The sequence below is a fragment of the Rhinoraja longicauda genome, chromosome 1 (assembly GCF_053455715.1).
Source record: "Rhinoraja longicauda isolate Sanriku21f chromosome 1, sRhiLon1.1, whole genome shotgun sequence".
In the NCBI taxonomy this organism is placed as follows: domain Eukaryota; kingdom Metazoa; phylum Chordata; class Chondrichthyes; order Rajiformes; family Arhynchobatidae; genus Rhinoraja; species Rhinoraja longicauda.
This window is the reverse complement of record NC_135953.1, coordinates 81,263,930-81,281,826: the sequence shown is the minus strand read 5'-3', so window position 1 is coordinate 81,281,826 and position 17,897 is coordinate 81,263,930. Positions and strand designations below refer to the sequence as shown.

General features: G+C 40.9%; 1 protein-coding gene across 13 annotated transcripts in view; it reads right to left on the bottom strand.

The window, feature by feature from the left end:
• prom1a (prominin 1a) overlaps positions 1-17,897 on the bottom strand; it is a 154,028-nt gene that overhangs the window by 71,048 nt on the left and 65,083 nt on the right. For 9 of the 13 annotated variants that reach the window (XM_078401098.1, XM_078401136.1, XM_078401157.1 and 6 more), the window contains exons 4-5: positions 9,514-9,572; positions 5,530-5,735 (exon numbers count right to left, since the gene is read on the bottom strand). In XM_078401098.1, the coding sequence (XP_078257224.1) occupies positions 5,530-5,735; positions 9,514-9,572 (265 nt within the window). Of the gene's footprint in view, positions 1-5,529; positions 5,736-9,188; positions 9,252-9,513; positions 9,573-17,897 lie in introns of those variants that run through there. The other 4 variants (XM_078401193.1, XM_078401185.1, XM_078401214.1 and 1 more) reach the window with 2 other exon arrangements.

Sequence of the window (17,897 nt, the reverse complement as noted above, 5' to 3'; positions counted from 1 at the left end):
GAGTCCAGAACCAGGGGTCACAGTTTAAGAATAAGGGGTAGGCCATTTAGGACTGAGATGAGGAAAAACCTTTTCACCCCGAGAGTTGGGAATCTGTGGAATTCTCTGCCACAGAAGACAGTGGAGGCCAATTCACTGGATGTTTTCAAGAGAGTTAGATTTAGCTCATAGGGCTCAAAGAATCAAGGGATATGGGGGGCAAAAAGCAAGAACGGGGTACTGATTTTGGACGATCAGCCATGATCATATTGAATGGCAGTGCTGGCTCAAAGGGACAAATGGCCTACTCTTGCACCTATTTTCTATGTTTCTAAGATATTGAATGAATACTGAGTCACATACGACAAGTCACAGTGAAATCCTTTGCTTGCATACAGAAGGTATGCAAATAGTTGCCACATTAGGGCACTGACAAAGTTACAAAGTAAACACAGTATCCACGCCAGGTCCCCCTTTGTTCTCCCCCACCACCCATGTCAGGTCCCCATTGTTCTTCCCCTCCCTCACGACGGTCCCCCATGCCGGATCCTCCTTCGTTCCTTATTATGGTGCAATCTCCAATACAATATTTATACACCAGATGCAAGGAATTTCACAATTTTAAATGCAACTAAATGGTCTTATAATTAAATAATAAGCTACACTGTGTACAAGAAAGTGGTAAGCAGCCAACATGATTTACATGACAAATATCAAAGAATATTTTTTCTGTTTTTACCATGGAGAAAGGCATGAAAACTAAGGAATCTGGGAAAGCTAATGGAGTTATCTCGAGGACAGTCCAGATGACAGTAGGGGAGATGCTGGACATCTGAAGATGCATGAAGGGCAGATAAATCTGATATATCGAAGGACTCTGTGGAAAGCTAAAAGAGGAATTGCCAGAGTCCTGGCTGAGATACACGGATCATCATTAGACAACAGCACGGTATTAGAAGACTGTAGGGTGGCTAATTTTGTACCCCCATGGGCTGCAAAGAAAAATCTGGGAATCTAGACCAATGAGCCTGACATTTGTGGTAGGAAGGTAACTGGTGATAAAGGGATAAGATATACATGCAATAGGAAGGACAGGTTATTAGGGATAGTAAGCATGGTTAAGTACATGAGAGATTGTGTCTTACAAATGTTATTGAATTTTGAGGCAATGAGAACAAGGCTGCAGATGTACAGTATTCAACATGGATTTGAGCAAGGCCTTTGAGAAGGTTCCATATGGTATGCTGCTCTGTAAGGACAGATTGCATGGGATCCAGGGAACTGCTAGCTAACTGGATACAGAATTGGCTTTAGGGTAGGAGGGAGAGTGGTGGTGAAAGGTTGTTTTGCAGACTGGAGGCCTGTGACTTGTTCTGCGATTCAGGATCAGTGCTGGGTCCATTGCTGTTCATAATCTATATCAACAATTTTTATGAGAATGTAACAGGCATGATCCGCAAGTTTAAAGAGGATACTAAAATAGGTAGTATCATAGACAGTGAAGATGTTATCAAAAATTATAGCAGGATTTTGATCAGCTGGACTGAAGTATTGGCTAATGGATATTAATTCAAATGTGAGAAGCATTGGATTTTGGGAAGTCAAACCAGGGAAGGATAATAACAGTGAACAATAGGACCCTGGGGAGTGTTATATCAGCCCTTAAGGCCGATCAATGCTGGCCTCAACTCTTCTGTGCCAATTCCTCGTGGTCCTCAATTTTACAAACATTTATCTATCTCCATCTTAAATATATCTAATGATCTGCTCCCCATCACATACTGGGGCTGAAATGCACTACTATCTGCAAGAGGTTTCTACCCTAAATGACCTCTTATCTTGAAACCATGTCCCTTCATTCAAGACACTCCCACTCGTGAAAAACACTCAACCACTACTGCACCAAACTCCCTTAGGATCCTGTACGTTTCATTAAGATCAATGCTAAATCTTCTAAATTCCAAACAATGTGTACCCAATCAGTTTAGCCTCTCTTGATAGGGCAACACTCTCATTCCAGGAATGAACCTGATAAATCTTCTTTCGACTGCCTCCAAATCCATTAGATCCTTAACGTTAAGGAGATTAAAACTGTGCACACTGCCCCAAGCGTGGCCTCACCAACAACATGTATGTTCTAACAAAATTCCATCACCATTACAATAATGGCCAATCTGGAAAATAAGGAGCTGGCAATGAATTAAACAGGTATTTTGCATCAGCCTTCACTAGAGAGGATACAGGCAATATCCCAGAATTAGCTCTCAATCAGTAATTGGAAGACAAGGAAGCGTGGGGAGGGGAAAAAAATCAAATTATTAGGGAAATGGTACTGAGCTAATAAGTCCCTGGGCCCTTCTGGACTTCTTCAAATAATCTTGTGGCTAGATGAGATAGTTGATGCATTAGTTTTAATTTACCAAACTTCCTTAATAGACAATAGACAATAGGTGCAGGAGTAGGCCATTCGGCCCTTCGAGCCAGCACCACCATTCAATGTGATCATGGCTGATCATTCTCAATCAGTATCCCGTTCCTGCCTTCTCCCCATACCCCCTGACTCCGCTATCATTAAGAGCTCTATCTAGTTCTTTCTTGAATGCATTCAGAGACTTGGCCTCCACTGCCTTCTGAGGCAGTGAATTCCACAGATTTACAACTCTCTGACTGAAAAAGTTTTTCCTCATCTCCGTTCTAAATGGCCTACCCCTTATTCTTAAACTGTGGCCCCTGGTACTGGACTCCCCCAACATTGGGAACATGTTTCCTGCCTCTAACGTGTCCAACCCCTTAATAATCTTATATGTTTCGATAAGATCCCCTCTCATCCTTCTAAATTCCAGTGTATACAAGCCTAGCCGCTCCAATCTTTCAACATACGACAGTCCCGCCGTTCCGGGAATTAACCTAGTAAACCTACGCTGCACGCCCTCAATAGCAAGAATATTCTTCCTGGGAAAGGTTCCGTTAGAACTCTGGGAAAGGTTCCGTTAGATGAAAAATAATAAATGGAACTCTTTTGTTCAAGAAAAGCAGGAAACTGCAGTTAGAAACTATTATTAGAGATGCTGGAATAAGGCTCATGGAAAACTGCAAGCAAAATCAACATTGTTTTATGGAAAGGAAATGGTGTTTGATCCATTTATTGGCGTTCTTTGAAGTAACATACCGAGGTGAAAAAGGAACTGGTGTGCATACCAATTTCCAAAAGGTATTTGATAAGGTGCCACTTCAAATTATTGTGGAAAGTGAATGCTCAAGTTGGCAAAAGTAGAAGATTAGCTAGCTAATAGGAAAAGAGTATGCATAAATAGGTCTTTAAAGGTTGGCAAGATAAAAAAGATGCAGCCTCAACTTTTACGACTTATAAACGTATTAGATTATGGCACCAAAAGTATAGTTGCTAAATTTGCTGGACAAAGATTGGTAGGAAAACAAGTCCTGAGGAACACACAAATAGTTCACAAAAGTGTTGGCATATTAAATATGTGGGCAAAGATTTGGCAGATGGAGGATTATGTGGAAAAGTGTGAAAATGTGTTTTGACAGGAAAAGATACATTACTTAAATGTTGAGAGATGGCAAAGCTGTGGGATACAAAGGGATCTGGGTCCACCAATGCATGATTTGCAAAAGACTGGAATGCAGGCTGAGCAAATGAGAAAACCAAAATAGTGTTCTTTGCAATGGAAATTGAACACCCAAATTGGAGACTGTGCTTTTGTTAAATAGTGTACTAGTGAGACCATAGTGTGTACGATTTACAGCACTGGTCACTTTTATAAGGAAGCAGTTCAAAGAAGGTCACGAGGCACGGAGCTTAAAATTGCTCACCATACTCCAAATGCGGTCTGATCAGAACCTAAAGCCACTGGTTTTGTATTCTAGTCCTTTCAAAATAAATGCTAGCACTGCAAGTTAGCAGAATGAGAGGCACCCTGATTGAAAGAAAGATCCATGGTCGTTAGTCAGGGTGAACGTGGAGAGAGAATCTACAACCAACGGCCACAATGTTAAGAAAATAAATCACTCATTTAGGACCAAGACAAGGGGAGATATTTTTCTCTCACAGGGTCTGGAATCTTTGAAACACTCTTCCTGGAAGGGCAGTGGAAGTAGAACCCAAGAGCAGAATCGCAGAGTGGAAAGATATTGATAAGAGGATGAAAAGGTCACTGAGGACAGGTAGGAATGCATAGTTGAGGTTACAATCAGATCATCTGAATGACTCAACAGGCTCAAGTAGTCTCATCTTGCTCCCATTTCACATTTTTGTATTGCTCGGGGAAGCTTTAGTTTTTCTATTGAAGACAGACACAAAATGCTGGAGTAACTCAGGCACCATCTCTGGAGAGAAGGAATGAGTTATGTTTTGGGTCGAGACCTTTCTTCGGACTGAGAGTTAGGGAAAAGGAGGACAAATATGGAAGAGTAGGGTGTGAAAGCATAGATCAAAGGGGATGATGACCAAGGAAATGTAGAATGGTACATTGTTAGCCGAGGGGAAGGTGATATTGCACATCACATTGTAACAATGTGCAGCTCTGGCACAAAGCATCAAGCTTCAACCTCTAGTTTCTGCATTGGTAAAGAAATTATTACTGAAATAGGAAGGATTTCGTAAAGCTAATAAAAATTTAGAAAACTAAAAGCATACCTGGATAAAAATCAATATATAATGAGGGGATGGGAAAAAAAACCTAAAATATTAACTATTTAATCATCAGTCTGAATTAATTATCAGTCTGAAGGGTCTCAGCCCGAATCAGTCTGAAGAAGGGTCTCGGCCCAAAACATCACCAATTCCTTCTCTCCAGAGATTCTGCCTGTCCTGCTGAGTTACTCCAGCATTTTGTGTCTATCTTTGATTTAAACCAGCATCTGCAGTTCCTTCCTACACTTTAAATATTAACAAATTGATGGTGCAAATAGCAAACAAGTTCTCTGGACTTGGGATGTCTAACTGCAACCTTTCACCCCTAGTAAATCGTGCAGAGTTCGGTTTCCTTAGAGGGATTTACTTGGATTGATATCAGATCAGAGAACGTTCACTAGTTCATTCCTGGATTTAATGGATTGCCATGAAGAGGAAATGAGCAGGTTAAGCCTATTCTCACTTAGCTTTGGAAGAACACGTCATTCAATCTGTCGAAAAATCTTATTGAGACATACATGATTCTGAGTGGACTAAATAGAAAAAGATGTGAAATGGATGTTTTCCATCATTCCACCAAAGGTGAGAATATCAGATTGCAGAGATCAGGGTGATTTTGTTTTCATTTAGGGTTATGAATCTGATATTCTCTATTCCAGAAATGCAGAGCCTGAATCATTGAATAATTGAGAGGTTTTTGTAGTTGAGCCCGTGATCTAACGGATAGCACAGGAGATTTGAAGAGGCACAGGGCCTACTCCTGGTGCTATTCTTTAAGTTGATACCAGAGGGGAAAGAGCATCAACTGCTCCACTTGGGTTTCCGACTTAGCAACCAAGTCCCATCAATGCAAAGATCAACATTCTCCACAAGACCGTGTTGACATTTGAACTTACGTTATGATTACAGTTACGAGCAGCAAGGATGTTGCATAGCAGCTTCTTTTGCAATCTGCATTTTTCTTCTGCCGCTGGTGCAGCTCTCCTCCACAGTTGTCACAGCAACGGCACATGCAGAAACACAGGCCCAAAATAGGCATGAGCAATATAAACACAATTCCCAAAGCTGCACAGATGATGAAACCAATCTCATAGTAGATTATCTGTTTCAGAAAGAAAATATTGACAGGTTTATCTTGATAGACAAGTCACATCAACAATCATAGAACACTTAAACCTTTATCTTAGCTGGAAGTTGAAGAATACACTTAAAATTGTGTATGTAATAAATGCACAGGGCACATCAATTAGATTCAATATGTCAAAGAAGCTTGTTACCAATATTAAATAATATGCACTTCATTATAAACAAATGAGAAGAGCAATTATTCAATACCATGTAATGCAAAGATAGGAATGGAGGAAAATAACCCATGAACATCAAAATCTCCAATTTTAGGTAACCAACAAACACCTTCCCCGTCCACACCCCAGTTTATTCTCCCGCTTACCTGTGCCCATTTGCACCCATTTCTCCCTTTCCCCTCCCCTTGCCAACACGCATTCCAAATATATTCTTTCCTCTGGCCTCATTTCACATTCTCTCGTTATCTCATATGTTTTGTCTTTTCACCTCTGATCATTCTCCAGAACTGTTGCCTGGCCCATTGAGTTACTCCAGCACTTTGTCTCTTTCCATGGTTTCCTGTTATTTTAGTGGATTGCAGCTAATAGACATCTCATCTTCATTTAACCATATTTTTGATAGATCTCTTAAATTTAAGAGACTATTCGAGCCTATTTAGCCATTAAGATGGTCTGATTGTAACTTCAACTATGCATTCCTAGCTATCCTCAATGACAGACAATAGGCAATAGGTGCAGGAGTAGGCCATTCGGCCCTTCGAGCCAGCACCACCATTCCATGTGATCATGACTGATCATTCTCAATCAGTACCCCATTCCTGCCTTCTCCCCATACCCCCTGACTCCGCTATCCTTAAGAGCTCTATCTAGCTCTCTCTTGAATGCATTCAGAGAATTGGCCTCCACTGCCTTCTGAGGCAGTGAATTCCACAGATTTACAACTCTCTGACTGAAAAAGTTTTTCCTCATCTCCGTTCTAAATGGAGTACCCCTTATTCTTAAACTGAGGCCCCTGGTTCTGGACTCCCCCAACATTGGGAACATGTTTCCTGCCTCTAACGTGTCCAACCCCTTAATAATCTTATATGTTTCGATAAGATCCCCTCACATCCTACTAAATTCCAGTGTATACAAGCCTAGCCGCTCCAGTCTTTAAACATATGACAGTCCCGCCATTCCGGGAATTAACCTAGTAAACCTTCGCTGCACGCCCTCAATAGCAAGAATATCCTTCCTCAAATTTGGAGACCAAAACTGCACAAAGTACTCCAGGTGCGGTCTCACTAGGGCCCTATACAACTGCAGAAGGACCTCTTTGCTCCTATACTCAACTTCTCTTGTTATGAAGGCCAACATTCCATTAGCTTTCTTCACAGCCTGCTGTACCTGCATGCTTCCTTTCAATGACTGATGCACTAGGACACCCAGATCTCGTTGTACGTCCCCTTTTCCTAACTTGACACCATTCTTATTCTTACCACCAAAGTGGATAACCTCACACTTATCCACATTAAACTGCATCTGTCATGCATCCGCCCACTAACACAACCTGTCCAAGTCACCCTGCAACATCATAGCATCTTCCTCACAGCTCACACTACCACCCAGCTTTGTATCATCTGCAAATTTGCTAATGGTACTTTTAATCCCTTCATCCAAGTCATGACCTTTTCATCCCCTGATCAGTACATTTCTACTTCTGCGCTCACTGCTCTTCCAGGAAGAGCGTTTCAAAGATTCTAGAACCTCAGAAAAAAAAGTATTTCCCCTCCTCTTGGTCTTAAATGAGCGATCACACAGTTCATGGGCTTAAGCAGCGGTTACCATAATAGAAGCAAGCGTACTAGAGTTGGAGCACAAAAACATGTCCTTCAGACCAATTCATTCAAATAGACTGTATTGCAACTGAGCTGGCCCATTTGACTAATTTGGGTATTAACCTAGCAAACCTATCCTATCCATGTACCTGTAGTAACATTTTTTTTAAACATTGTCAATTTACACCCCTCCACAGCTCCCTCTGGCAGCGCATTCCATTTGCACAGCACCCTAAGAACAAATTGTCCCTTGGGTCTTTTAAGTCTTTGTCCTCTCATCTTAAACCTATGCTCTCTAGTACTGGGCTCATCTATCCTAATGTGACCTTGCACCTTACCTATACCCCTCGTGATTTTGTATTCCTCTGTAAAGGTCACCCTGATCATCCTTAGCTCCAGGGGAAGAGTCCAAGCCCAACAACTGGTATGCCAAATGCCTTCTTCACCACACTGTCTATCTATGTTGCCACTATCAGTTAAGTGTATAACTGCAACCATCAGTCTCTTTCCAGTCCCCTACGATTTACTATGCAATCTGCCCTGGTTTAACTTACCAAAATGCATCACTCCACAGTTGTCAAAGTTAAAATCCATCTGCTATTCCTTGGCCCACCTCCCCCATTGATCCAGATCCTTTGGTAAACTTGATAGCCTTCTTCACTGTCCACGACACCAACGGTTTGGGTGTCATCTGAAAATTTACTAACCACATTAATTATGTCAACCAAATTGCTAATATCGATGACAAACAGGGCACCCAGCACAGATTCCTGTGCCATACAATTGGTCACTGGACTCGATTCAGAAAAACACTCCTCCCGCACTGCAACGCAACTAAGAAAACAAAACACTCCACTACAACCCAAATCAGAAAACACAACACTCCACTGCAACCCTCTGACTCCTTCCACCAAGCCAATTTTGAATCCAATTGGCTAGCTTAGCCTTCATCTCATGTGATCCATCCTTCTAGACTAGCCTATCACACAAGAACTTTAAGATCTTGCTTGTCCAAAAAAGACAACCCCCACCACCCTGTCCTTAATTATCTCAGTGATCTCTTATAAAAACTATCAAATTTGTGAGACATGATTTCCTTTGCAAAAAGCCATGCTGAAAAATCCCTAATCAATCCCCACCTATCCAAGTGCTGGTAAATCTTACCTGTCAGAATCCCCTCCAGTGACTTGTCCACCAATGATGTCTCTGGCTCACTGACCTATAGTTCCACACTTGTCCTCGCAGCCCTTCTTAAATATAAGTAACAACATTGGCTAATCCCCAATCTTCAAGTATTTCCAGATGACAAAATATGATTAAAAATCTCTGCCAGGGTCCCAGAAATTTCTTCCCTAGCGTCCTACAATGTCAGAGAACTTACTTGGTCAGACCTTGGAGACTTGTGGTCCAACAGATTAATACTAATTTCCCTCAAGATATCCCAGTATCCACACCGTTCACCAGTTATTTCTCCAGTTTATACACAAAAAAAAAATCAATGACTTAAATCAATCTGAAAATAAGCAGGTCAGTTAAATAATAGTAAAATTTATCACAACACTTCATGTCAAAATAGAGAGGGATCAGTATACTGTTTTTTTAAATCCATCTACCATCTATTTAAAAAACAAATTCACAAAGGAATAAATGTACCTGTAGCGTCAGAACAACATTTTCTGGCTGTGCAGCCAAAGTAGATGCATGTAAACAGGTGTAATGATGCATGCAGAACAAAAAGAAACAAGCAAAATTCAAATATCCAACTATAAGTGCACTGCATGGACACAAACGCAAATCTGCTAAGGAAATAGTTTAAAAAACAAACAAAAACGGGACAATGACAACCAATCAAAACACAATTTCCGACCCAAGAATTGTCACAATGCAAAAAAAAAGATTTAAAACCAGTATAAATACAACGAAGAAGTAGCATGGTCAAATATTGTAGAATGGGTTAGACTGCCTCATTAAACATTACCTCTTGATACTGCTGTAGAACTTGTTGGTAGTTCTGCTTTATTACCTCAATGATCAATTCTGCAACAAAGAATTGTGTAATTTTAAATATCAAATCTTTTGTTCCCTTGAAAATGTTGTATTTTGTTAAATTAATTTCTAAACAAACATTTTCTAAACATGGGTACATTTAGAAACCCATATGGCGGCAAGATGAAGTATACAATTATAATGCAAGCACTTGAAAGTATAACTGAGGCGCCATTTTACTCCTTGACGAAAAGAATTGTTTAGCACACAAAAACTAACACAAAAAGATTAGAAAAATGTTAAAATCATCAATTAATACAAACTGGTAATATCATAACAATAATTCATGAGCGTAGAGTTTATCTGCACCATTTTCGGCACGGGCAAGGTGCACGGGGGAAGAACACTGCAAATTCCTATCCAAGTAGCACGTGCACGTGAGAGAGCAAGAAAAACAACCAGAGAATGAGGAAACAAGAAATGAGATGCAGAATAACAGTGGAGTGAAAGGGACAGAGAGAACAGCAAAGTATTTGGCGAGGTGCAATCAAGCTGGAGATAGACAAATCCCCTGGGCCTGATCAGAAATATCAGAGGAAATTGCAGGAGCCCCGACAGGGAGATATGAATCATCGTTAGGCACTTATGAGGTGCCAGAAGGGTGTTGACCCTCTATTTTAAGAAGGGCAGCAACGAAAACCCCGGGAGCTATAGATCAGCAAGCCAAACAACTGGAGTAGCTAAGTTACGGAAGAAGATTCTGAGGGATACAAGAGATATGCACTTGGATCTTGACCAGTTTGGCAGGTGGGCTGAAAAATGGCTAATGGAGGTTAATGCAGGCAAGTGTGAGGTGTTGCGTTTTTGGAAGTCAAACCAGGGCAAAACCTTTACAATGACCCGGAAGAGGGATGGAGAGCAGAGGGATCTAGGAGTACAGTTGCGCAGTTCCCCGAAAGTGGTGTCACAAGTAGATTGGGTAGTTAAGGTGACTTTTGGCACATTGGCCTTCATTAGTCAGGCTAGTGAGTATAGAAGTTGGGAGGTTGTAACAGTTGTACAAGACGTTGGTGAGGCTACATTTGGAGTAATGCATTCAGTCTTGGTCACCCTACTATAGGAAGGTGTCTTTAAGCTGGAAAGAGTGCAGAAAGGATTTTAGAAGATATTACCAGGACTCAAGAGAGATTGGGCAAACTATGACTTGCCATATAGTTAATTTCTTCAATGTATAAAAACAGGAAGAAAATTCATAGGATTAACACAGAGGGTTTTTTTTTTTTACCATGGGTGGGTATTCAACATCCCGAAGACATAGGTTTAAGGTGAAATTGGAAAGATTTAATATGAACCTGAAGGGCAACTTTTTCCACTCAGAGGGTAGGGGGCATATGGAATGAGCTGCCAGAGGAGACAGGTATAATCACAATATTTCAAAAAGAAATTTAGACTGGTGCATGGACAGGAAAGTTTTAGAGGGGTATGGACCAAAGCATGCAAAAGCACTAGCTTAGATGTACGGCATAGACAAGTTGGGTCAAAAGGCCTTTTTCCATGCAGCATGACTCTGGAGAGCAAGCAAAAGTGAAGCAAAGAATGAAGTCATGGGGGCAGAGAAAAAAAAAGACAGAAAAGCAGGCAACTACAAATGCTAAGAGCTGAGAAACAAAAGATAAGATATGCAGATAGTCATGGCGAGTTGGAAAGAAAAACTGCACAGAAACACATGGACTCACTTTCTCCTGGGGATAGAGTAAAGAGGAAGGGAAGAGAGGAAGGCAGAATGAAAGGGAGAAAGGATTGAAGAGAGGCTGAGGGGGAGAGAATAAAAGAGGTGGAAAGGGGACAATGAATAAACATGCAAGATGTTAAGTAATAGTTTGCGAAAGGCGTCCATGTTAACATGGCTCTCGCATTGGAAGTTTTTTGACGAGATGACCCTTACACATTTGCGCTCATGGAACAATAGAATGCATAATTATAAGAATAAATCATGGCCAGAAAAATAAGCATGAATAAGGAAAGTTCAACAACATATGGAATGTTCAGCCTATACCCAAAATGGCACTGAAGAGTTTGTGTGCTTGGGTGGGTGAGGAGGGGTAAGGCTGATGTAAATCAAAACACAGAACAAAATAAATCTAAATTTCAACAAATTTAATCCTGAAACAGAAATCCTTGCACTTTGATCAAATTTGATTTCTGAGCAATATATAAACAAATAGCAGTTTGTCAAACTGCTCCAACAGATTTCATTCACCATGACCAAAGGAACACTGAAGACTAGAGCAGTGATCTGTAATCACTGATTCTTTGGAGAATATACAATGGCTACTTCTACATGCAAATGGAACAACCAAAGACAACTGCGATACTCAAGAACGATGAACTAGAGCGGATAGATGATACTGCTCTACAGCTTTTGAAGCTAATACTAGCCTTCCTTAACACAAATATGGTAGAAAACATGTTTAACTCTTGGGGTAAAACAACAATGGAATTCCCTAGCGCTAAGAGATGATACACAATTTACATACTTCACAGTCCAAAGACGACATTCAACTTTTTCATTATTTCACATTTTAAAATTAGGAGCAGTGACAAAATGAGAATTCACCTTTTAAATAAGCCCATGAGAGCTTCAAAAAAATGTTAAACCACCTGTAATTCAAGAATCCGTTTTAAGATGGTATGTATGACAGAGGGAGAAGTCTCCAAGAAGCAGAGAAAAGCTAACTAGCCAAGTCAATGGCATAGCAGGCAGTCTCATCACTATAAACCTCGTGATGTTTCATAGAGAACATTGTTACTACTTCGCATATAAAAAGGGATGACAACATATTCTAAAACTTAACCTGGGATTGCCCAGAGCACACATGAAATGGGCTCCGTTTTGCAAAAAACGATGACAGAAAAGACGGCGGTGCAAAATGAAAGTAACATGGAAACATGTATTTACTCTCCCCTTTTAATCATAACATGATTTACTGATACATTAAATGATGAACTACAGGGTGACCAATTAATTTAGGCAACACAGAGCAGCAAAACAAAGCTTTTGGTCAGTGTGTTAATCTCTGCTTTCGAAATATTCCCAGTCTGGAAAATGAAGATAACCAAGCTCATGCTAGAGATGAAAATTATACTTTACAGCCAACACCAAATTTCACTTCAGGGGCTCCAGGGAATTAAACTCATCCTACATGTTACTTGGGAATCAAGGCCTAAAATAGTACAAGATTAGGGTTTTTGTGTATCTATAACAATTTTGGCCAAAATTTAAAGAACAATAAAGTGTTATGTTAGTAAATTCTGATTGCTGGGCGCTATTTCAAATGCAGGAAGGCAGGTATACAACAGGGAAACAGGTCCTTCAGCCCATCCATTTATACTATTCCTACATGAATCTCACACTCCCTTCACATTCTCCCCAGTTTGTACAACTCGCCTACATACTCGGGGCAATTTGCATTGGCCAAATAACCTGCCAATTTGCATTACTTTGGGAGGTGGGAGGAAACCAGAGCCCCCATGTAGTCAGGATGAACATGCAAATGTTCTTCATACAGTTTCAGTTGTTTAGAATTAAATATCACTTTTTTGTAATCCAGACTTAAATTGTTGTTTAATAACTTTAGCTCATTGTATTTGTATATAATTGATAACTTGCTGTCGAAATACTTGGTTTTAATGAAAAATGTAAACCAAATGTGCCAACTAATTATGAAAAGTGAAGCTAATAGAACTGCCTATGATGTTTCGTTTAACAAAGTGTGGCCTTGTGTCTATTAGCTTCACTTTTCACTAATGATTATAACAAAATGAATGCATTTCGATTGAAGGCATTGATAATGCACAACAGAAAGAATGCCTCAGCACCAGTGGCCCATCATGCCTGTACAGGATCTTTGAAATGTCCTGCAAAGGATTATCCAGTTTCATTAATTCCACCACGGCTGAAATCTAGAAACAATTTTAGCCAACATAAATTCAGCCAGGATCGGTGCATAAATGAAGTTTCCAAAACCATGGGACCTAATGAGGATGACCAGAGAAGAAGCAACGAGTGAAGTCTACAAACAGCATTGCACAGCCCAGGCCAACAGCACGGAGATTGACATTGAAGCTTACAAGCTTATCAAACTGTAGAGCGAGAAGCACCCTCAATTGTGTACTTGAAATTGATCTAAAGAGGGGAATATACAAAGATCTTGGTGTATTCCAGAGTTTTGACAACTGGAGTAGTGCACCAATTGATCATCTCGTGCATGAATGAGGCAGGCAATTCAATGGAAATCTCTCAATCTCTCAATGATACTAAAACTTTAATGGTGCATTCATCAACATGAGCTGTTTAACCTGTTAGATTTATTTCAGATACTTCACGGGCAAGCAAATAAAATGTTCCTGAAATATTTGCTAGCCCGTGAAGGGTCCAAAAAAAGACTTTAAAAATATCTATATTTTAGTCAATTATAAAGGATGAGGTTACGCAGTGCTTAGAAGTTCACGATAAAATAGGCCGGTGCCATACTAACAAGTCAGCATGGTTTTGTGAAGGGAAAATCTTGCCTGACAAATCTGCTGGAGTTCTTTGAGGAAGTTAATAGCAGGACAGACAGAGGGGAGGCTATAGATGTTGTTTACCTAGATTTTCAGAAACCCTTCAATCAGGCTGTCGGGGAAGATGGAAGCCCATGGTTTTAAAGGGAAGATACAATCATGGATAGCGGGTTGGCTGGGTGGCAGAAGGCAAAGAGTTGCAATAAAAGGCACTTTTTCAGGTTGGCTGCCAGTGACTAGTGGAGTTCCGCAAGGGTCGGTGATGGGGCCGCTTCTCTTCATGTTGTATATTAATGATTTGGATAAGAGGATTGAAGGCTTTGTGACCAGGTTTGCAGATGATGCTAAGATAGGTGGAGGGGCAGGCAGTGTAGAGGAAGCAATGACTCTGCAGAAGGACTTGGACATGTTAGAAGTGGCAGATGAAATTCAGTTTCGCGAAGTGCGGAGTCATGCATTTTAGTAATAAGAATAAAGGAGTAGATTATTTTCTAAATGGAGAGAGAATCCAGAAGTCGGAGGAGCAAAGGGACTTGGGAGTGCTGGTGGAAGATTAATTTGCAAGTCAAATCGGTAGTAAGGAAGGCAAATTCAATGCTAGCATTTATATCAAGAGGACTGAGATGTAATGCTGAGGCTCTGCAAGGCGCTGGTCAGGCTGCATTTGGAGTATTGTGAGCAAATTTGGTCCCATATCTGAGGAAGGATGTGCTGGCTCTGGAGAGGGTCCAGAGGAGGTTTACAAGAATGATTCCAAGAATGAGAGGGTTAGTATATGATGAGCGCTTGACAGCACTGGGCCTCTACTCGCTGGAGTTTAGGTTGAGGGGGGACTTTATTGAAACTTACAGAATAATGAAAGGCATAGATAGAGTGGATGTGGAAAGAATGTTTCCACTGGTGGGAGAGTCTAGGACCAGAGGCCATAGCTTCAGAATTAAAGGGCACTCTTTTAGAAAGGAGGTGAGGAGGAACTTCTTGAGTCAGAGGATAGTTCATCTGTGGAACAGCAGTCTGTGGAGGCCAAGTCAGTGGATATTTTTAAGGCAGAGATAGACAAATTCTTGATTAGAACAGGTGTCAAGGGTTATGGGAAGAAGGCAGGAAAATGGGATTAGGAGGCAGAGATCAGCCATGAATGAATGGTGGAGTAGACTAGATGGGCCAAATGGCCTAATTCTACAGCCTAATTCTACTCCTATAACTTGTGAACTGCCCACATCCGAAAATCTACCCAGCAAGCGATCACGTTCTGCCTTTTTAAGCACGTTCTCTCCCACATTCCATGTACAGCAGACAAGCCTCAGCTGCCATAAATTTCCATGAGTTTCTCTGCCTGCCATAATTCCCTCGAGGCCACGATGGCACAGCAGTATAGTTGCTGCCTTACAGCGCTTGCAGTGCTGGAGACCCAGGTTCGATCCCGACTACAGGTGCTGTCTGTACGGAGTTTGTATGATCTCCGTGACCACGTGGGGCTTCTCCAAGATATTCGGTTTCCTCCCACAGGTTTGCAGGTTAATTGGCTTGGTGTAAGTGTAAATTGTCTCAAGTGTGTGTAGGATAGTGTTGATATGCAGGGATAGCTGGTTGGTGCAGACTCGGTGGGCCGAAGGGCCTGTTTCCACACTATCACTAAACTAAAACAAAACTATTAAATACACCTGCTAACCAAAGGGCCAGCTTATGCTGAAGTAATTCTGGCCATCTGCTGCTTTGAGGTATTGAAATCTATGCTTACAGCACCATCCTCTCCCAGTACAGCTCATGTTTATTGTTCTACATCAATTTTTCCTTGAAGGGCCTTTACACCTCTAATCCCCAGCTATCGGCAAACATTGGGCTTCTCTCCTCACCAGTATCCCAACCTAACTGCCTACCGCTCAGCTACTCCGCAACTTGCTGGCCTTGATTCCTGTGGAGCAATGTTTAAAGAAAACCAGCCCAACCCCCACCAACTTAATGCTGCTGCTCTGAAATGTGTGGCCCGTTATGATTCATCGGATTACTGCTTCAATTCGATTGGCAAAACGCAAGCTTAGGAATGGTGCCATGCTCAGCCCTGATCTGGCTCAGTGTCACACACATCAGGATAATTTGCTCTGTATTAGAGACTCCTGATAAATTAGTGTTTCACCCTTAAATAATCAATTTTATGGTTGATATTACATTTACAGGGGATTCGGGTCTGGTTTGAAAGAATTGCAAGTCCCAAGGTCGGGTCAGTTTGGTTTGCCCATGGTCACTCTCAGTTAAGTTTTATTATATCCATCACGCTGTAATTGAGCATTAGGACTGCTAATCCCACCCCTCGCCCACAAACCGATTCCTTAATTCTCTATGCACAATTTGGTCTCAGTAAAGATTAAGAAATCAACAAGGATTAGGAAGGTTAAAAAGAGAAGCCAATGTTGTTTTGAGTACCAAGTTTGAGAATGGCATTGTATACCAAGCAGGAGCACGTAGAGACACTTGAGACTAGACCAGAGAGGTACATTGTCCAGATGGAAATGTTGGAGGCATTCAGTTACACCACTGTAACAAAAAGCTCAAAAATATTCTCAGACTACTCCAGTACCTAAACATTTGTATTTCCCTTTGACTATCAATATGCAGCACACACATGCAATATTGGTTGTGCACAATAATGTTACAGGTTTGTCATGAACTACCTGCTCTCTGGGTTGCAACAATGTTTCTACTAAGTTCCAGAGGGGCAGTCTATGTGGAGCCATTGAATCTTTCCTCAGTCCTTTGTCTCTCAACTTCAGGCCCTGTAACTTACAAAGAAATTTGTCTTAAGTTACAATCGGATCTAGTTCAATCGGGAAAGTGGGCCAAGAAATGGCCGATGGATTTAACTCAATGTGAACTGATGTATTTTGATCAGTTAAACTGTTGTAGGACACACATAGGGCATGGCCTTGGGGAGTGCTGTAGCACAGAGACCCCTAAAACTACATAGCTCCCTGAAATTGGTGACACAGGTAGACAACGTGAAGCATATACTGGCTTTCATTGATAAGGGCATAGAGTGCAAAAGGCAGAACGTTGTTACAACCATACGAGACATTGGCGAGTATACTTAAGTATTGTGTGCAATTCTGGCCATAATCAAATAGGAAAATTGTGATTAAGCTGGAGTGCAGAGAAATATTTACATGGATGTGTACAAGATAAGGAGTGACTGGAAAGGATAGGATTGTTTTTCCTTGAACCAAGGAGGCTGGAAGGTAATCTTATGGAGATCACACATCATGAAGGGCATGTACATGATAGAATATCAGTCTTTTTCCCAGATCAGACAAGTGTAAAACTAGAGGGCATTGATTTAAGGCGGGAATGGAAAAATCTAAAGGAGACCAAAGAGGCAATTTTTTTCACAGTGTGGTTGTATGTGGTAGTGGTGGGTGCTATTGCAATGTTTAAAAACATTTGAAATACATGGATAGGAAATGCTTTGAGTCATTTGACCAATACAGGCAAATGTTCGTCAAGGAAGGCAGCTTGGTGAACAATGGACGAAAGGGCTCATTTCTGTGCTGTATAACAATGACTAGTTTTGTGTTCAAATAACATTATACATTCAGCATTATCTTTTCCTACCCATTGGATTCAAACTAACCATTTAAACTGGAAAAATGCAATTTATGGGTTAATCCAAGGTCATTTAGTTTAGCACTTTAAACTCAAGATTCTAGTATTTGCATTGTTTCGTGTATCTAAGATTACTTTGTATTTTGCAGTACATTTACCAAACTATCTCTAAATCAGATTGCATTCTGCAATTCTAACTCTTAATTGTTTTATCGC